General features: G+C 38.4%; 1 protein-coding gene across 5 annotated transcripts in view; it reads left to right on the top strand.

Moving 5' to 3' along the window:
• Positions 1 to 391: 391 nt before the first annotated feature.
• LOC112502051 (DNA mismatch repair protein MSH1, mitochondrial-like) overlaps positions 392 to 22,027 on the top strand; it is a 40,964-nt gene continuing 19,328 nt past the window's right edge. For 3 of the 5 annotated variants that reach the window (XM_025105873.1, XM_025105888.1, XM_025105896.1), the window contains exons 1-12: positions 392 to 594; positions 2,153 to 2,285; positions 2,409 to 2,506; positions 2,676 to 2,751; positions 2,875 to 2,994; positions 3,181 to 3,228; positions 3,902 to 3,966; positions 11,022 to 11,107; positions 11,221 to 11,385; positions 11,891 to 12,000; positions 12,102 to 12,207; positions 12,289 to 12,364. In XM_025105873.1, the coding sequence (XP_024961641.1) occupies positions 494 to 594; positions 2,153 to 2,285; positions 2,409 to 2,506; positions 2,676 to 2,751; positions 2,875 to 2,994; positions 3,181 to 3,228; positions 3,902 to 3,966; positions 11,022 to 11,107; positions 11,221 to 11,385; positions 11,891 to 12,000; positions 12,102 to 12,207; positions 12,289 to 12,364 (1,184 nt within the window). In that variant the 5' untranslated portion in view covers positions 392 to 493. Of the gene's footprint in view, positions 595 to 2,152; positions 2,286 to 2,408; positions 2,507 to 2,675; positions 2,752 to 2,874; positions 2,995 to 3,180; positions 3,229 to 3,901; positions 3,967 to 5,431; positions 5,559 to 11,021; positions 11,108 to 11,220; positions 11,386 to 11,890; positions 12,001 to 12,101; positions 12,208 to 12,288; positions 12,365 to 22,027 lie in introns of those variants that run through there. The other 2 variants (XM_025105878.1, XM_025105883.1) reach the window with 2 other exon arrangements.

Here is a 22,027-nt window from a genome sequence, read left to right on the forward strand (position 1 = left end):
ACACAAAAAAACCAGAACCTTAAATAATAAATTTGATACTAATATCAATATATTTGTTTTCTAAATTTATATTTTATTCAAAAATAAAAACATTATCGTTTTTTCAAAACCATATTATATTAACATTGATAAATAATAAAACAAAATATCAAATTAAGATACATCTCACTATATTTTGCAAACATCCTTCTAGTTTTTTATCAAATTAATTTCAAAATAATACTCCATGTAAGTATTAAGTAAACATTAAACAATATTTAATGTTAAACAAATATATTGAAGGGTTATTTATTTTTGTAGGAAACCAAGAAAGACAAATGATGGCATTGGAGCAGCAGCGAAAAAGACCACCGCTTGTTCCACTTCCACACCAGCTGGTCGTTTGTTCCTGAAGGAAAGCCCTTCACCCTCTCTTATTTTTATGGCGGGAAGAACTCCACCATCTCTAACCCACGAAATCCCTAAATTTTAAAATATCAATTTCACAAACATCATGGCGAAGTCCTTTGCTTTCTCAGCTCCTTCCTGGCGCTCTGTCAGTCTTCACATCCCTTCCCCTATTCGTGGTTGTTACTTTGCATCATATACGCCATGGTTGTTACTCTCTTTTCCCTTGTAGCTGTTTCTTTATTTAATTTTTAGTTGCATATGCGACATTTTTGCATGTAAGTAGGAAACTGTATGCTCTTTTATTTGTAAATAGACAATCCCATGGAAGAGAAAAGAAAGAAAATTGAAGTTGAAACGGTTTGTTATGTTCTTTGCTTTTAATGATTTTTGGTTGGTTTCAAATATCATTAATGGGTGCTTCAATTATAGTCATTAAACATCATATATGATATGTTGCCCTGTTGCCTTAACTAGTTGAAAACGTTGTCTACGGTAGGATGGATATCCTAGAGATTGGAAATTCAAGGGATACAGTATAGTATGGTTTCTTTTGCACATGATGATATCCATGGTTGAAACTTTGGTTTAGCTTGCTTAGTTACTCTGATGTTCAGGCAAATGCTGGCTGGTATTTAAAACGATTTCTCCCTTTTGGAAGGAGAGATTTCTCTTTAATTGTGTGTCTCAATTGAGCACAGTTCTTTCTTGTTACTGTATATGTTGCTTCAATTAAACTTGATGTGGTTAAACAAATATAATTGTTTTTTCTTTTGGGAAAATAAGATAGTAGTTATGGTCATTAATTGCACCTTTTCATTTGTCTAGCTTGTGTTGGAATTTAGATTCTCAACTTCAAGGATATGGAAAAAGTATCTTAACTCATACATAACCAATGGTTAGGAAGTTAGAAATTTCCCCTTAAAGTTTTCCTGAATTCTATGGGTTCGTGTATCTGTCGTTTTATGCTTATGGGTTCAAAAGGTTATTCTTTATACTAGTTATAGAAGGTAATGATTAACATTGAAAGAGATTCCCCAAGCTCTACACAACTGTAGAATATGTCATTAACCTTAAATTTAAGACAACATGGATATGCTTGGCAACTCTGATTCTGCTTGAACTGGAATTGGGGCAATATCTGGAACAAATTGAAGCAATATCTGAATCAAATGAACTCAAGCTGCAATAAGAAATAAAACAGTTTGATGCTCTCTAACACTAGCTATAGGGAAACGAAAAATGGTTATCCATAAGAATACCAAGCATAAAATGGTTTGATTTAGTGTTAGTTATTGATACTTCTGTAAGCATTATGAAGAATCTTATCTCTATAGACCATGCTTTGACAGTCATGACCTTCTGAGCAAGCCATGATCTTGGGGGCCTATAAGGACCTAATTTGATCACTGCTTATCCTCTGCTGGGTTTGTATAACCAGTTAAACATGACATCAGACCTGAAGATTATTGCTTAATTTGGTATACAGACTTATTATGATCCTCAAACCAATCATTGACAATCTTCTCCATTCTTGTAGCTACTAAAAAATAGCTATATGTTTAATCTCATATTTGCCTGTTCTTAATCATTTATCCAAGCAAGTACCTTCCAAAGTGATAGGGAAGGGATATAGTTGATTCATTTATTCTTTTTATTTTAAAATTTGTTGAGTTTGGTTACTTAGTACTCAATGCTGATTTGCAACCGCCACTCGCTTATTAGCCATATCACCTAACATATGGCCTTTTTATTTTCTTCAAAGTATCAGGCTGCCTAAGCAGGTCTACTTCTCCAAAGAGAGAAAAGCTACAAGCACTAAATCAGCAAAAAAGCTCAGGGAACCAAAAGATGTTCTTGAGGAGAAAGATTATCCTCACATTATGTGGTGGAAGGAGGTATTTTAGATATTCTGCTAAGTTATCTGTAAAAGCAGCGTGATATGAAAGTTACTTATTTTCATGTATGTGTGTTTTTTATCTCTTCTACACTTACTAATAGCAGCCTAATTGTTCTTTCAGACAATGCAGATATGTGTTAAGACATCTTCTGCCCAATTGGTAAAAAGACTTGCTTACTCTAATCTTCTTGGCTTGGATGAGAACTTGAAGAATGGGAGGCAAGTGTTTTTTCGTTGTGTTTACACTCTATTCAACAGTCTTTGTCTCGTTTACTTGGGACCTCTACATGAAGCCTTCTTGATCCAACTTGTCCAGTGAAGTACTTGCCTTCAGTTTAAGACAATGGCGTGTTAGTGATCTTTCCTTTTTATTTTTTATTTTGTGAAGTCTAAAAGAAGGAACGCTTAATTGGGAAATACTGAAATTCAAGTCAAGGTTCCCACGGGAAGTTTTACTTTGTAGGGTATGTTGATAGTCCTGTCTCTCCTATTTCAGTGTGTGTCAATGAAAGCATGGATCTTCCATAATTGTTTACTTAACAGTGACCAATGTTAAACGCAATTTCACGAAGTTTTTATGTCTGTAGGTTGGGGACTTTTATGAAGCCATTGGGTTTGATGCCTGTATTCTTGTGGAATATGCTGGTTTGAACCCTTGTGGTGGGCTGCGCTCAGATAGCATTCCAAAAGCTGGCTGCCCTGTCGTGGTATTGCATATAAATCACCTTGAAGACAAGTTCAATTAAATTGCCCCCCCCCCCCCAAGTTGTTAAACCTGGTTTATGCACATATGCCAATGCAAAGAAATGGATGATTAACTACAATTGCTGTGACAGGCAATTCTATGGGACCTCCTTTTAAATCATCAGTATTGTTTATTTTTCCTTCTGCAGAATTTACGTCAAACACTGGATGATCTGACACGTAATGGGTTTTCAGTAGTAAGTCCTTTTGATCTCTGATGCTGCCAGCATAGTCTGTCAGTCGTATCTATATTGCTCATTTTAGTTGCTTAATTGTATTACTTCCTATTATTTCTGTCGAGATAGAGTATATGGAAACATGTCACTGTTCATGATACAGAAAAGAAACTTAACATTGTGATTGTGCTTACTATCATAGGTCTAGTTGACCCTAACTAAAGCTATGTTATCAATTGCATAGGATAGTGATTTAAAAAATACATAAGTACTTTTAATAATGGGTCATGATTCTTAAGGTTTCTGATTCAGTTCTGCATATGTTCTATCATTTGATGCTGTCAAGAATGCATGTTATATCCCTGGCCTGCCATGTCATGTCCTGTGTGTTATGGTTCGGTTGAGACGTCGAGTCTTGAATGATTGTCATCAAGTTTTCTCATCATAATAGATTTGTGCTTTCAGGATTAAATCGATCTAGCCCAACTGCAACTTGAATGTATAAGAGTGGCCTTTATCTGGTTCACTTTCTGTCTCTTTGTTGTAATGGGAGACGTTCTTCTTTGTCTAGTTTTCATTTGCCAAATTTGGTTTTTATTTTCTGTGGAAAGCATAATGGCTACACAATTTTCTGCTAGTTTCTTTTCAGTAAGATGAATGTTGAGTCTGAGCGTCTTTATGTTTGTGTTTGTAGTGCATTGTGGAGGAAGTTCAGGGTCCAGCTCAAGCCCGTTCTCGCAAAAGCCGTTTTATATCTGGGTAATTGCATGATCGGAGCTCGGCCTTGCATCTTGCTCTGAAATCTTTTGTTAACTTCCCTTTGCATTCGACTGATTATTTTTTTGAATACAGCAAATAATATGGCAGATTATTGTTTCCACTTTGTGTTCTTACCTCTATCCTCAAAATAAATTAGCAACGTATGCAAAACATTTTTTTATATATGAAGGAATCTTTACAACCTGAAGAGCGTCCTACTTTTGCAAGAAACTATGTTGCGTATGGTCAATATGTTGATGTTGTTTATTTTACAGATATTTAGTGTCCAAAAATTTAAACTGACAATTGCGTATCAGTTTTTGGTAATGCACCACATATGAAATTACAAGCTAGGAGCATGAAACTTAAGCAGACTAGGGCACAAGGGTTCTTCAATCACATTGTTTGGAGAGAGCAGACTCCACCGGGACTTCCAAATAAAGATGTGACAAGTTGACTATTAACTAAAGTCCTGCATTTCTTCTTATAATGCTATCTTAATGTTAATATGCTGAACCTGAGCTACTACTGGGATAAAGGTTGAGGTGAGAAGTTATATTTACATTAGGTATCCTTGTCAAATTAGAATGTTGGCTTTGTTGGCATTGAGGGTAGAGAACAAAAGGTTTTCTTCTTAAATAATCTGTGCTAGGCATTTGTGCTTTACAATTGTGAGAATATGTAGAACTCTTATATTACTCTTCAAAAGAGCCCTTGAGGAGAGAAGGGAGGTTCCTAACAGATATAGAGGAGAGTTTGTCCAAGTCTAGTCGATGTGGGACTCTAACAAGCTCCCTCAGGAGGCTAGATGGGAGTGTTAGAGGGGCTAGACGAGTATAGAATGTTCTTGAGTGTCGAGTCCCTAGAGTGGTAAATCTTAGCTCTGATACCATGTGAGAATATGTGGAACCCTTAGATTACTCTTCAAAAGAGCCCTTGAGGAGAGAAGGGAGGTTCTAACATATATAGAGGAGAATTTCTCTAGCCAATACGAGACTCTAACAACAATCATATAAGAATTCCATGAGAAAAGATGTATTTCCAATTGGAATACAATGTACATATTTATACACAAGTAAAGCTGTAACGGCTCCTATAAATCAACCTCTAAAATATAATGCAGATCTATCTAATAAATAGAGAATCAATCATTATGTAATTGATTCCTAAGAATCAGCACAAAGATTATGTGATATCTCTAGCTTGATTTTCTACAAATATTCCAACATCCCCTTCAAGCTGGCATGTATATATCAATCATGCCAAGCATGCAAGTAGATCTTCGAATAATCTCCTTGTAAGGCCTTCTATCAGTATGTCGGCCACTTGCCGGGTAAGTAAATCATGCACACTCTTCCGGATTTAAAGTTTTTCTTTGAGGAAATGCCGATCTACTTCCATGTGCTTAGTTCGGTCATGGTGAACAGGATTGTGAGCTATGCTTACTGCTGCTTTATTTTTGCAGTACAACTTCATAGGGGATTTGAATGGTACATGTTGCTCCTCCATTAGTCGTTGCAGCCATATTCCATCGCATATACCATGCGCCACTGCTCTGAACTCTGACTCAACAGTGCTTCGATACACAGCAGGTTGTTTTTTACTTCTCCAAGTTACAAGATTCCCCCATACGTAACTGCAATATCCGCTGGTAGAGCGTCCGTCTGTGGCAGCGCCTGCCCAGTCAGCATCCGTGAATACTTCAATAAACCTGTTTTCTCCTTTCTTAAAGTGCAGTCCTTTTCCCGGGGTCCCCTTTAAGTACCTCAGTACTCTATAGGCTGCTGTCATGTGTCTCTCCTTTGGAGAGTGCATAAATTCGCTGATAACACTCGCAACAAAAGTGATATCAGGTCTTATGTGAGAGATAGATGAGTTTTCCTACTAGTCTTTGATATCTCTCTTTGTCAACCTCTGGGCTATCTTCCTCAGCTCCCGTTTCTTGGGTTCCATTGGGGTGCTAGCAAGTTTACATCCCATCATTCTTATCTTTGCTAGGAAATCGGGAACATACTTCCTTTATGAAATGGAGATCCCTTCTTGGCTTCTTGCAACTTCCATTCCTAGGAAGTATTTGAGTGGTCCAACGTCTTCCATTTTGAACTCCGAGCTAAGGTAGGTTTTTAGTTGGTTGATTTCTTCCGAGTCATCTCCTGTCATGATTATGTCATCAATGTATACGATATGAATTGAGATCTTACCATTTTCTGAGTGCTTGAAGAACACAGTGTGAATAGCCTGTCCTTGACTGTATCCTCTACTTGTTACCGCTTGAGTGAATCGGCTAAACCATGCCCTCGGTGATTGTTTTAGTCTGTAACATTATTTCTTTAGTCTGCACACTTTCCTTCGGGGTCTTCAAAGCCAGGGGGAAATCCATATAAACTTCTTCATTGATTTCACCATTTAGGAACGCATTTTTAACGTCTAGTTGCATTAGAGACCAATCAAGGTTAGCCGCTAAGGAGAGGAAAACTCAGTATTGAGTTTTTGCAACAGGGGCAAAAGCCTCTTAATAGTCAATGCCAAACGTTTGAGTGTATCCCTTAGCTATAAGTCTTGCCTTGTACCTATTTATGCTACCATCACTATTGTATTTGGTGGTGAACAACCATTTGCATCTCGTAGTCTTCTTCCTGGTGGGAGGTCACTTAGTTCCCATGCTTCATTTTTCTTCAAGGCTGTTAGTTCTTCCAAGACACTCTTCCATTTTGACGATTGAAGAGCGTCGTTTTATGTTTTTTGGAGTTTCAACCTGATCCAAATGAGTGATGAATGCTCTATGTGATAATAGGCAACTTCTTATAGGACAAAAGAAGTTGGAAATGGGGTGCTTTGTACATGATCGGATTCCCTTTCGAAGGGCAATTGGGAGATTTTCATGACCTGTGGTGTCCGAGACAGCAACTGATGGTTGTTCATTTTCAAAACAATTTTTGGGAACAAATTCTTGCCAAGCCAAAGTCGTTGATTTATCCATTCAGGTAGAGCGATGTCTTCTCGAATAAACAAGCAAATCAGGTCCATCAGATTCGGGGATGGGTGTGGTGTTTGGTGGTGGTTCTAGGAATGAATTTTCTAGGATGGGAACTGTTAGAGTATTGTGTTAAATTTCTCAATTTTCAGCACCTTCAAGGTCGAGGAGACCATTTATGGACTCCTCTTCATTTAGAGTCTCCCATTGAAGATGAGGCCTTGGAAAATAGGGCTCAGATTCGAAAAAGGTGACGTCTTTATAGACAAAGATTTGTTGCAAGGTTGGTGAGAAACACTTGTATCCTTCTGTGTCGATGAATAGCCAATAAAGGCACATTTGTGGGCACGAGGATCAAGTCTGGACTGATTTAGGTCACGAGAATGGACGAAGGCTGTACGTCCAGAGATTTTTGGTGAAAGAGAGGAGGCTTGAAGTAGTGGAAATTATTTCTTTAGGACATCAATTAGTGTTTGTAGACTAAGAACTTTTGAAGGTAATCCGTTTATAAGGTAACATGCACTGAGAACGAATATGCATGGTGAACGTTAGGGCATGTGCTGTGGCTAGCAAGTGTCGGTTCTTTTGTTTGGAGACACCATTTTGTTGGGGTGTGTCCAGACATGAGCTTTGGTGAATAATGCCATGATCAGAGAGGTAGGTTCCTAGAGTGGAGTTAAAGTATTCCCTACCATTATTGGTACAAAGCGTGTGGATTGTTGTTTGGAACTGATCTTGAATCATGGTGTGAAAGGTTTGGAAGGTTTTCGGGGATTCTGATTTGTCTTTAAGGAGATAAACCGAACATAGGCATGTATGGTCATCGACAAATGTGATAAACCATTTTGATCAAGAAATGTTTTTTATATGGTTGGGTCCCCAAATATCGCTGTGAATCAATGAAAACGATCTAGAGGTAGCATAAGGTTTTAGAGAATTGGGAACATGAGTATGGTTTGATAACTGACAAATTTCACACATAAAAGAACCAAGATCTTGATTTGGAAATAGTTGTGGAAACAAATGTTTAAGGTACTGAAAGTTTGGGTGTCCTAGTCTATGATGCCACATCATGGATGGTGTCTTTATTGGAAGGTGAAACTGCAGAGCTTGAATATGCTTGTTTATTCTCGGATTCGTTGCTTTCTCATATATAGAGTCCATCTTCGACTTTAGCATTGCCAATCATCCTCCTCGATCCTTGTTTCTGCTCACGACAATTGATTAGAAGAGAATAGAGCCAGGTATTTGTTTTGGAACATGAATAATTTTAGTGAGTGTGATTTGATCTGAGGCAAACCGAGCCCGTGCCTGCAACCGGAGAGAAGGATTCATCGACTATCCTTGCCTTGGATTGGTTGTGGCAGGCACTATAAGGTGGTGTTTGCTTTTTAAAAGGTGTTGAAGTCTAAAGTCTTATTTCACTTCTGATTGATAAGAGATGTCGCTAAAGTCTGAAATCTAAATCATTAAGACTGTTTGTTTTTGTAAACTGATGAATGTCTTTGTTTAAATTGTCTATTTTGCCCATTAGAAAATTATAGTGTTCAATTTATAGATAAAGTTATATAATTTCACATATTTATTCATCATCATTAAGAAATATATATCTAAATTATATAATTAGCATTCATTTAAATGAAAATATGCCATTGACGGTATTTAACACATTTAAATCCTATTAACTTACATCAATTGAGAGAGATATTGATCGATTTGGTAAGGATCGATTAAGGTTAATCAGTTGAGGAACGTTGTTGCTAAGGGTCTGGAGAATAATAAGAGGCAAATAAGATGCTGGTTTACTTCTTACCAAATAAGAGAAGAATAAGACATAAGTGCCTCTGAAAAATTGGAAAAAATAAATAGTCTGAATGACCCTACCTCTTAACGAATCAGACATAAAAGGTTGATAAAAGATTTTTTTAAACAAAAACAAACAAGGCCTAAGTGTGAAATAGGGAGAAGTTGCCGATCACGTTATCAGAGGCCCCTGAGTTGAAATCAATGGTTATTACCTTTGATTTAGAAACGACATTAAAGTTAGACTTGTTACGCTGTTTGACTGAACTCGTTGGCTCCACGTCCACCTCCTTCTTTTGGATCTATTGAGGCAAAGGCTCAAAGAAAATGGCAACTCTCAGGTTTGGTCTTATTTGAAAGGTGTTCTTAATGCTAGTTGGCTAGTTTCATTACCTGAATCTGGGTTTAGATCGTACTTTCATAGGTTTGTTGAGGAGTTGGTGCAGAGTCTCTAACTGCGCTCTGTTCAGTTGGACATTCATTACCTCATCTGAGGTAGGTAGTTCCTCTGCTACAAGCAAGGATGATGTATGGTGCGCCTTCGATGTGGTTTGATTTTTGTTTGCCAATGGATATCCATGAATCTTGTAACACTTGTCCCGTGTGTGGCCTGTTCTGTTGCAGTGAGTACACCATACATGATCTCCTTGCTTGTTCTGCCCCGAGTCTCTGCTTTCACGAGGCTTAAAGATGGGTGGTCCTTTTGAGACAAGTGCAGAGGTCTCTATAGGACGATTCCCATTATTGGAGACTGGTTTAGCTTCCTTTTGATCGCGGAGCATTACACGTCAATGGTTTTCTTCACGGCGAACCTCAGGCAAATGCTTCACCAATTGATTGGGGTTCGGCCCAGAATTCTCCCACGTACCTCATCTAAGTCACGATTTAAATCTGCTCGGTAATTGTAGTCTTTCTTTCTCCAAATGTGCCTTGAATTTTACATGTTGTTCGACTTCGCCTCAATCAGCTTCATAGCACATATCCGGTTCCTGCCATAAGACTTTCAAACAGTTATAGTAGTTAGTTACTTCAGAAGTACCTTGATGAATCTCTTTCAACTTCATCTTGATCTCGAACACTTGGGAGGCATTTTCCAGGTCAGAGTAGTTTCCATTGGCTGCATCCCATATTTCTTTTGCAGTTTTAAACAATAGATAGGTACAGCTGATGTTGCTTTCCATATAATTTATGAGCCATGCCATCACAATTGAGTTGTTGAGTTCCCACGCCTCATATTGCTTATCAGCAGAACTAGGGCGAGTGATGCTACCATTGAGGTATCCCCGTTTGCCTCTTACTCGGATAACCATTAGGACTAACTGGGACCACTGCAGAAAATTATTCCCATCAAGGGAGAGTTATCACTATAGATTTGGGTCATTAAATTGGTAGAAGATTCGGATACCACAGTTTCTTTTGTCATGATGCTGGATGGTGGATTGTGATGAATTTCTCAACAGGAAAGAATGAAGAACAGTGCAGTCTTGCACCGATTTAAAGAGATAATAGGAATCTGAACTATAGTCGGATGGAAAAGAAACTGGAACAGGACCAGTTGGAGTACAGAAACACAGCCTGCATCCTCAGGCTCTGATACCATATAAGAATTCAATTAGAGAAAAGATGTATTTCCAACTTGAATACAATGTACATATTTATACACAAGCAAAACTGTAACGGCTCCTATAAATCAGCCTCTAAAATATAATACAAATCTGTCTAATAAATAGAGAATCGATAATTATATAATTGATCCCTAAGAATCAGCACAAAGATTATGTGATATCTCTAGCTTGATTTTCTACAAATATTCCAACAGATCCCTTTGTTATAGGATGGAATCGAACTGAGGGGTAGTGTACAGTTCATTCTGAGCATTAACTGCAGAAGTTCAAATTATGGTTGTGGGAATAGTATGGATATATCACAATGATTGGCAAGGAGCAATGAATAAGGAATTGAACTGTAATGCCTGGATCTTAATTAAATTTGTTAATTATCATGTAGTAGTTACTAATTTAACGTAATGCACATTTAATGGGATAATTGAAAATCCCTTCCTTAATCATTGCTCAAAGCCGTAAATGTTTAGAGTTCAACAGGATGTGTCTTGTACCAGTGGAAAAATCTTTAATATAAGAAATTATAATTCTCCCTAATTTTCAAATATATAGGCCTAAATTCAAATGTATGTGCTTGGTGACAACTATTTGAAAACTCAGGTCTTGTCCTGTTTCAGTTAGAACCACTTGTTACTGTGGTTTGTTAATTTATGCAGGCATGCACATCCTGGAAGTCCTTATGTTTTTGGACTTGTTGAAGACGACCATGATCTTGAGTTTCCAGAGCCAATGCCAGTTGTTGGTATGCCAAACTTGTAGCTACCAAAATTATGTCACTCGATTGTTTGACTTTTCACATATCGACACTGTTTAATGTTGAACCTTACATTCTTTTGCTCGTCTGGTACTTTCTAGGTGTGTCACGTTCGGCAAAAGGGTACTGCATGGTTTCAGTGTTGGAGACTATGAAGACATTCTCTTCAGAGGACAGCTTAACTGAAGAAGCATTAGTTACCAAGCTTCGTACTTGTCATTACCATCATTTGTTTCTCCATAAATCATTGAAGAACAATTCTTCAGGTATTTTCCATCCTGGTTGTAGAGGACATGTTTAGAAGAGTTGCCATGTCATCACCATCTGCTTTCTTTTAGTTCTCTAGCAGCCAAAGATATCCCTTTGTGCTTTAAATTGTATATATGGAATCCCTTGGATGTAATTTCAGGTGAGTGCTACAAATTATGGCAATAACATAAATCTAATCAATACTATATTGCATGTTGGACATGGTGAAGTCTAAATGAAATTAGAAATAGATATCACAGTATAAGCACTTAGATCTATTTTTTCCCATTGCCTTGGCCCCAGGTTGGATGCTCTTATGCTAACTCTTTTTCCTTGTTTCTTTTAAGTCTTTAGTTCCATATATAGAGGAGATAGTCTTACACCTACGGTGTTTTCAAGTGAATTATGAAAACTTCCTCACTCCGTGTGATTGATTTCATCTCAAGTTTTCCCCCAGTCAAATTTGTACAAAACCTAAGAATCATCAACTAATCATTTATATTGCCACTATCTTTTTAACAGGGACTTCTAATTGGAGAGAGTTTGGTGAAGGTGGGCTATTGTGGGCAGAATGCAATGGCAGAAACTTTGAATGGCTAGAAGGGGATATGGTTAACGAGATCTTATTCAGGGTTTGATATATATACTTTCTATGTATTGTTATGCTTGCATCTCTCAATGATACCGATGCTACAATTACATACATAGTTTACCATTTATGTTGTAACCTCAGGTAAAAGAGCTCTATGGTCTTGATAAAAAGGTCACATTTAGGAATGTCACCGTTGCTTCAGAAAACAGGCCTCGTCCATTGCATCTTGGAACAGCCTCACAAATTGGTTAGCTTTTATCTCTTAGGCTTTCTCATTTTTCCGTACCCGGTACCATCGTGATATATTCTGATATCTGTTACGTACCAGGTGCCATACAGACTGAAGGAATACCTTTCCTGTTGAAAATTTTGCTCCCTTCAAATTGCACTGGACTACCTGCAATGTAAGTGAAAGAGTTTGTTACTTGAATCTTTAATATAGAAAGCACTAGATTATGAGTTCATAGTAGAATTAGTTCTTTTTTTCTTTTCTTTACCATTTTATTTCGTAACAAAAGAAGTGGATTCAAGAAAAAAGCTAGAAGTACCATAAGTAAGGGGCTGTTTACCAAACGCTTTCCTGGTAAGCGCCTACCGGGTCACTTACCTTACTGGATGAACATGGCAAGGACCAATAATCTTATCTGATCAGAACCATGGCAAGGACCGAGAATCTTACTTGGTAAGTGAGAGTGACTACTCTTATCGGTTAGTGCTTACCGGGTAAATTGTTGCATATGGTGCCGTTTTGATGGGCTAGAATCTTACCTGGTAAGGTAAGTGATAGTGCTGAATCTTACCTACCTTACCGTGTATGCATTTGTGTTAACGGCCCCTAATTACACGCAACCCAAAAGCCTATAGGATCTGGAAAGATATGCCAATCTCTTTGGATATCCACATGGTCATGGTTCTAATTGATTTCTGGGAACAATTACATAGAGGCCTGAAAGTGCTTGCTGTCATTAAGTTTGGAAATCAAGAGGTGTCTGTTCTAGTTCTTTCTGTCTTTAGTTGCTTGTGTGCTTTACTCTATCTTAATGCTCTGTCACATATTTATTTTATATATAACGATTTACTCATCTTTAGGGTAAGGTCAAACCACATGACGTCAATTTCTACCATGGCACTAAATATCATAGTAACAACTACTTCGAAAGACTATAGTTAGGTAAACATCTTAAATTTCGAGAGTACTTCATCTATAAAGTATCAAGAATAAATCAGTAATGCATTAAGAGTTACGAATATAAGGTGCATGGGTTTTGGAAACTTCGTATCACTTGTTCCCTTTATATCACAGATTATTGTAATTTCTATTTTATTTCAAACATAAATTTTGGATCAATTTTTTTATTTATTTACAAGGAATTGCATTAATTTTAAGTTCTAGGTTACAATAAAGTTTTACATCCCGCTGCATCGCATGGTAGACAACTAGTAGAATTGTAAAGAGTGAACCCCCTAAATCTACAAGTAACAAGATAATAGAACCTTGAACAGAATATTCAATCTATGAAACTAAAAGAGAGGAATTGAACTAATGGTTGATTGAAATTCAAAAGATAAAGATGAACAAAATCAAAAGGGAACCAGCAATAGGCCAACCCTCCTGCCCAAGCTAACAATAGCCGAATGCTCTCAACAGAAAGATATACACATACCCTTATATATAGTATTCTCTCTCCCCCATGAGCATGCATAACAACCTTTCTCATATCAGCCCCACCCACACCTGTCTTGTGATCCTTCCTTCTACGTTGGAAAGTTTTTTAAGGCCTAGGCTGATCATCCAATACTAGGCTGATAGGCCTTTCCCTGTCACAAGACTTGAATTTACGCACTCCTATCTATGGCCAACTATATATTATATAATCCTCACTCAAATCTCTTATACTACTTCCTATGTCAGTATTAATCAACCTCTAACTCGACTAATGACCTCTTCTTGGTATGTCATCTAAACAAAGGCACGTCCCTATGACCAAGCTATCTCAAGAGGTATTGCATTGGCTTCTCAACTGGTTTTCCCCAACCTTGCTTCACATATCATCATTTCTAGTATTATTGGCCACTGCATGACCACACATCCACCCTAGACGTCACATTTCTCCTAAGCTCATTGTAGTCTCTTGAGTACATGTTCTTTGTGTTAGATTGTGTGATTATCAAAAAAACCATATTTTAAACAAAACAACGGAAGCAAAATTAACCGAAACACACAATCTTCCAGAGATCTGGTTATAATCAGATACAAGTAACCAAAACAAACATAGAAAATGATAAGAAAAAAACTGTGGATGATGGTGAAAAATCCAATAGTAAGAGTCTCTCTATCACGTGCACACCCCATAGCTCTAATCACTTGTAAGCAGCAAGAAATCGCCTACTCTTCTTGTGTAATCACCAAAAGCACCACACTTTAATCCTATTATGTGTATGATATGGAGATTTAGGCCAAAAAACCTTAGGGGAAGGGAGGTTGGGCGTTGTTTTTAAGAAGGGAGGAAAAAGAGATTAAAACAAGATTAGGGTTAGGTTTAGGTTTAGGGATTAGCATCCTTTAAATAAGGCCCAATCTCATCTAAACCCTAATACGTTTAGACTAAGTACCAATCAGTCCTTCTAGTAATTAATTAATACTTTTAGTTAATTAATACTTTTATTTAATTACTTATTCAAACCCTCTAATATTATTTCTTGCTTTTGGGTTGAACTTTATGTGCTACCTAATAGGCCCATGCAATTAATAGTATCATTATTTTGTTGTGTCTATGATCATATCTCCAACAGACTCCCACTTGCACATGTCACAATAACTGCATAGTAATACTGACAGCGGTCAGTATTTAGCAATATAACATTGCCCCTTACGTCAGCATGAGGTACGTCATCCAAGACTCCATTTCTGCATTAAACAGTCCTATAGGCAATTGATCAGATATCTCTTTGTTACAGATATCCGTGTGAATGTGAGACATGGAAAATAGTCAATCTGCAGATCGTTCACCATTATGTTTCTCAATAAAGATTCGTGGTGACCCAGAGATAGACTCGAAGATTGATCTGAATATGTATACATTCAGCGTCAGCACCAAATCATCGAGGGACCCATGGATATCGCTTTTATCACAAGATAAAAGGAACAAAACAGTATTGACTACATAGATCTCCTACCCACTAATCATGCTACACCCAACGTTTCTCTTTATAGCCGCCTGTTACGGACAACGTTGGAGAAACATCAAAGCATAACAGACTTCGTGTCAGGAATCACATGTATCTCTACTTGGGGATAGTAGATATTACCATTTTAGAATTGCTTGTGACATGATCCATGAAGCAATCTCTAAGTGCGAGTTATTCCAATACTTGATCTCTGTCAAATACATGTGAGTGTATAGTTGCATCTCTATGCTATAACTAATTGTTCAAGGAAGTTAACAAACATGCAAACTAGAACATCAATAATGCACCGAATGATAGCATTTGCCAAGCATATATTAAAATCTCAATCATAATATCAATACATCATAAAACAAGTGTATAAGTTCCGCAATCTCAAATCAACTAAAATGAATGTAGTCAAGCCAAATCGCTAGCAAATCTAATGCTTATAGACCTAGTATGAGCATCATCCTTGGTCTGTGATAAAGGGCTTGGTGAATGGATCAACGAAGTTCCCATCCGTGCTAACTCTAATAACGATGATGTGTCTAACCTCGACAACCTTCCGAATGTAATGGAACTTCCTGAGTATATGTTGTGTGCGCTTATGTGACTTGGGTTCTTTAGCCAGGATGACTGCACCCTCGTTGTCACAGAAGATCTATAGGATCATGAATGCTAGGAACTACGCCAAGATCCCTGATGAACTTCTTCATCCACAAGAGCACTGTTGCAGCCTCGTTGAGTGTAACTCGGCTTCCATTGTCGAATCTGCTATGGTGCTCTGCATGGAGCTTCTCCTAGACTGCCCACCGTTCAACAAGAAAACGAATCTCGACTGCAAGCAAGAATCATCTCTATATGTTTGGAAACTAGCATCAGTGTAACCCTTTACACTGAGTTCCTCCACACCTTCGTAAACCAAGAACATTTCTTTAGCTCGTCTCAAATACTTGAGGATGTTTTTCACTGCTGTCTAATGGTCATTGCTAGGATTGGTCTGATATCGGCTCGTCATGCTCAAAGCATACGACACATCACGTCTAGTACATATCATGGCATACATGATCGATCCTATAGCCGAGACATAAGGAATCAGACTCATCCTTTCTAGCTCTGAACTAGAATTAGGACACTGAGCCTTGCTCAATGCCATACCATGCTGCATAAAAATGAACCCCTCTTGGAGTCCTGCATGTTGAATTTTTTCGACACTTTGTCTATGTAGGTACTTTGGCTTAGACCAATAAGATGTCTGGATCTATCTCTATAGATCTTGATGTCCAGTATCACAGTATGTATGTTGCATCTCCCATGCCGTTCATAGAAAGATGTTTCCCTAGCCAAGTTTTCACACTTTGCAAAGTAGGGATATCGTTTCCCAGAGGAGTATGTCATCTACATACAGCACAAGGAAGACTACAATACTAATGCTAGTTCTGACATATAAACATGGTTCATCTTCTCTCCTTATGAATCCAAATTCTTTAACTTTCTCATCAAAGCAGATGTTCCAGCTGCGAGAAGCTTGCTTAAGTCCATAAATGGACTTCTGAAGCTTACACACTCTATCAGGATGTTCAGACTGTACAAAACCCTCAAGCTGTGTCATTAACACATCCTCCGATAGCTTACCATTAAGGAAAGCGGTTTTTACATCCATCTGCCATATGTCATAGTCATGAAACATTGCTATGGCAATGAATATCCTGATGGATTTCAACATAGCCACTGACGAGAAGGTTTCATCATAGTCTATACCATGAGTTTGCATGTAACCCTTTGCCATCTGGCTTTGTACGTGTGTACTTTGTCATCCATGTTGGTCTTCTTCTTAAAGATCCATTTACACTCCACTACTTTTGACTAGGTGTCTGATCAACCAAGTCATAGACTTGATTATCATACATGGATTGCACCTCACTCTCCATAGCCTCCTTCCATTTAGCGGCCTCAGGCCCGCCATGGCTTCGTGATAACTGGTAGGCTCATCAAGATCTACCTCTGTATCATCACCATCAATCAGATATAAGTAAATTATATCTTTCTGGTGCACGACGCACTATCAGACCCGCGATAACTCTTTGTTGAGGCTCAACAACGCGATAACTCTTTGTTGAGGCTCAACAACTGCAGGTTTTGCAACATATTGTTGAGCACTAGTGTCAACATCAGATTCCATGTTTGTTGACACTTGAATTTCTTCAAGATCAATTTGGCTCCGACTGGCCTCTTTGGACATCAGCTCCCTTTCAAGGAAGACTCCCATTCGAGCAACAAACACTTTGTTCTCTAAAGGTTTATAGAATAAATATCCAAAAGAATCAGTTGGGTATCCAACAAAATAACACCTGGGTTCTAGTTTGTCTTTAGCTTCACGGCGTACGTAAGCCTCACAGCCCCTGATTTTTAAATGTGCAAGCGTAGGAACTTTGCCACTCCATATTTCAGAAGGTCTTTTGGAAACTCTTTCTTCGTTGGTACAAGATTTAGGACCCTTGCAGCAGTTTTAAGGTATAGCCCCAGAAACTGATTGGAAGTGTTGTTCGGCTCATCATGGACCGAACCATATCAGGCAATGTTTAGTTTCTCTTCTCAGCTACACCATTATGCTGTGGTGTCCTGGGTGGAGCAAGTTGTGCGATTATACCAGACCCCTTAGATGATCTTGTAACTCTTGACTAAGATACTCACCACCCCTATCGGATATGAGAATCTTAATCTTTCTATTCAGTTGATTCTCTACCTTGTTTTGGAATGCTCTGAACACCTAGAAGGTTTCAGCTTTATGTTTAATCAAATAAACATATCCATACCTACTGAAGTCATTAGTGGAGGTAACAAAATATCTCTCGCCGTGTTTAGTGACTGATCTGAACTGTCCACATACATCAGTATGTACCATGTCCAACAGATGCTTGCCCCACTCAGGTTTTGTAAACGGTGTCTTCGTCATCTTTCCCAGAAGACAAGATTCACATTCATCATTCGATGTATGGTCGAACAATTCCATAATCCCATCCGATTGATGTTTGGTGATGCGTTTCTTGCTAATATGACCAAGACGACAGTGCCACAGATATGACTTACCCAAACCATTTTTGGATTGAGTCGATTCAACATTATAGCATGAACTTCTATTATCTTTTACACTTATACTGGTTTCATAAATACGATGACATGTGTTAGCCTTAAAATAAAGCATTCCATCTTTATAAAGAATGATAGATCCATGATCAAACCCAAAATCAAAACCATCTTTGATGTTTCTAGCCATATCGGCCAAGTAGCAACAATCAAATAAAACCATAGATAATCCAGACGGAAAACAAAGCTCGTAATTTTCTATCGTATCAACAACAGCAATTTGCTTGTTTTCGATGATCGGATCCAACTCCCATGTCTCAGCTTCCTACTTTTTAGTCCCTGCACATCAGTACATATTTGAGTACCACATCCTGTGTGCAATACCGAAGAATTAGAAGCAGAAGTACTATGGAGTTCAATCATATACATACCTGAAGATCCCGCTTCATTAGCTTTGAGCTTTTTTGAGCTTTAGACCTTCCCCACGCCAAAAGACCATAAGTTCAAATGCATTCCTTAAATAGGCAGCGTGCGATTTACGTTTAAAACGGGTTTTTATTTTTCATAGTTAAAGCATTTTTAACCATTTCATTTAGCAAATTCCGTTTTAACCATTTTAGAACCTTATCCTAAAACCAATTTTATTAATTTGCCAAAATGCACTTGCAAGTTTTATGCAAAACCTAGATAATATATAAGAAAAATAAACACAACCACATGCAAGTAACAGTGACATTTGCCTCAAATCTATGTGTTTTTCCCGTGAGCCACCACGAGAAAAACATGGTCAATCTAAGGGACTATCAACCAAAAGATGTGCCGGCTCCCACTAAAATCGCCATCTCTTTGATGCTCGAGTGGGTCCACGCCAAGACTTCAATCTTCATGAATCTTCTCTGTTGACTCAGTCTTCTTTTACATTTTGTAATAAAAAAAACTTCCTATTCTCTTCTACACTATTATACAAATACATAGAAATATAGGAAACGACTCATGGGTCTCTCAAAAAATTACAACCAATAAAACAAACCAAACAACAAACAACGCATCACATAGGTCTTATAGAGGCAAACTGTTAAACACAAAGTATGTAAATAAAAGCAACGGAGTGCCAAATCCATGCAAAAGACAATACTTCAATAAAGATTGATTATAACAAACAATTTGGCACTTTTTAAAATCAATCTTTGCTCATGTAAAACAAGAACACTTTACATTTATGTGAGTATGGTTTCATGCCAAAACCATCCAAACATAACTATATAAGTGAATCAAAGGTTCGGGAAAACACATCAACAAAACTTCAACAATTGAAACAAGAAATCGATTTTCCCGGGTTTTCCTAGAAATTTCGAAAACCTAGTTCTTTTCTCAAAACCCTAGAATTCAAAATCTTTTAGTTCCAAACATTCTGAGTTTTAAAAAAACAACCTTTCCCAAAAGAGAAACTTTAATTTTTCAAAACTTCAATTTTAGGGTTTATATTAAACTTGATATTGATTGTATTGATTGAAAAATAATAATAATCTGATACACCTTATATAGGTAAAACTAATTACACTTTGGACCCTAGACAATATTAATAATATAAACTAGACTAGTTGACTTAGTCTAACATTCCTCCGCAAGTTCAACGTGGTTAGCAATCTGCAACTTGGACCGTAGAAACTCAAACTTCTGAGAAGGCAAGGGCTTTGTAAAAATATCAGCAATTTGGTCGTCTGTAGAGATGAACTTGACAATTAGTTTCCCTTGAGTAACTTGTTCACGAACAAAGTTATAGTCTACTTCAACATGCTTGGTACGGGCATGAAAGACATGATTAGCTGTGAGATATGTTGCGCCAAGATTATCACACCAAAGAATAAGAGCCTTGCTATTTAATCCAAGTTCCTGAAGAAGAGACTTCAGCCAAATCAACTCAGCAACAGTATCTGCAATGGCCTTATACTCGGACTCTGTTGAAGATCGAGAGACAGTTTTCTGCTTGCGAGCAGACCAAGAAATAAGATTCAAGCCTAAGTAGATAGCATATCCCCCCGTGGATCGACGATCGATTGGGCAACCAGCCCAGTCAGAGTCTGAGTAAGCTTGAAGATTTTGGTTCCAATGAGAATCAAAAAAGGCTTGAAGCTGATAGCCCGTGTTGTGACGAATCCACAAACCCAAATTGATGGTGCCCTTGAGGTAACGTAAGATCCGTTTTACTCCGGCCCAATGATTTTCAGTCGGAGCATGCATGAACTGGCAAACTTTATTGACTGCAAAGGCGATATCAGGACGAGAAAGGGTAGCATACTGAAGAGCCCCGACGGTCTGTCTATAGCGAGAGGGATCATCGAGTAATGGGCTATCATCTAGTAACAATACTTGAGAGGTGCTCATTGGAGTAGCAATTGGTTTGCAGTCTGCAAAGCCAGCACGGTGTAAGATCTCACAAACATATTTCCGTTGTGAGAGAACTAAGTCTGCCCCCTTGTGAACAACTTCGACCCCCAAAAAATAATGTAGCTGCCCCATATCTTTAAGAGCAAAGAGAGTATGGAGCTGGTCAACGACGGTGGCGATAGCAGTGGAGTTGTTACCGGTGATGATGATGTCATCAACATATACCAGAAGGTAGATAAGAGAGCCYGGAGATTTGAGAATAAAAAGTGAGGGGTCGGTTTTGGACCCATAAAAACTCAACTGCTGAAGAGCAGTAGACAGTTTTATGAACCAGGCACGAGGGGCTTGTTTGAGCCCATACAACGACTTGTGTAACAAGCAGATATGATCAGGTTTGGTTTGATCAATGAAGCCAGGAGGTTGACGCATGTAAACAGTTTCCTTGAGATCACCATGCAGAAATGCGGTCTGAATGTCCAACTGTCTGAGAAGCCATTTGTTGGTGACAGCAAGAGACAGGACAGTGCGGATAGTGACAGGCTTGATAACGGGGCTGGAAGTCTCATGATAATCCACGCCATGCTGTTGGTGAAAACCTTTGGCCACAAGGCAGGCTTTGTACCTGGTAATCTTTCCATTTTCATCAGTTTTTAATCGGTAAACCCATTTACAATTAACAACATTAGCATTAGGAACAGGGGGCACAAGTGTCCACGTGCCATTCCTATGAAGCGCAGCCAACTCATCAGCCATTGCTTGACGCCATTCTAAAGACTTGTTAGCAACGGTAAAACTGGTGGGTTCAAGAGGTAGAGGTGAGGAAGCGGTGGCAGAGTAAGCGACTGGGTTATATCGGTCAGGTTGTTTGGGATTGGGGCGAAGGTTGGAAGGCCGAGGTCGAGAGACGGTTGGAAGAGTATGGGTAAGTTCGGGCGGGGAGGCATCAGAAGGAGGTGGAATAGGTGGTGATGGTGAAGATTGTGGAGACGATTGGGGAGGAGATTGAGGAGGGGGTGGTGGTGGTGGAGGCGATTGTGGAGGCTCGGGTGGGAAACCGGGTGKTGGGTTAGGAAATATAGAGATGTAAGGAGGAGTGGATGGTGGTGGTGGGGTTGGTGAAGGCTGGTAGGGAAACACATGTTCGTTGAAGCGAACTTGTCGGGCAATATAAATCCGGTCATTAGACGGGTCAAAACAGCGATAGCCGTGGTGAACGGTGCTGTAACCAAGAAAGACGCAGGGAGTGGACCGGAATTCAATTTTGTGATGATTGTATGGATAAAGATAAGGGAAGCATTGACAACCAAAGACTCGTAAGAAGGAATAATCAGGTTTGCGTTTGAAGACTTGTTCAAAAGGAGATTTGTTGGAGGAGACATGAGAAGGGAGACGATTGATGAGGTATACAGCTGTTTCAAATGCAG

The sequence above is a fragment of the Cynara cardunculus genome (genome assembly GCF_001531365.2).
Source record: "Cynara cardunculus var. scolymus isolate 2C chromosome LG 1, CcrdV1, whole genome shotgun sequence".
In the NCBI taxonomy this organism is placed as follows: Eukaryota; Viridiplantae; Streptophyta; class Magnoliopsida; order Asterales; family Asteraceae; genus Cynara; species Cynara cardunculus.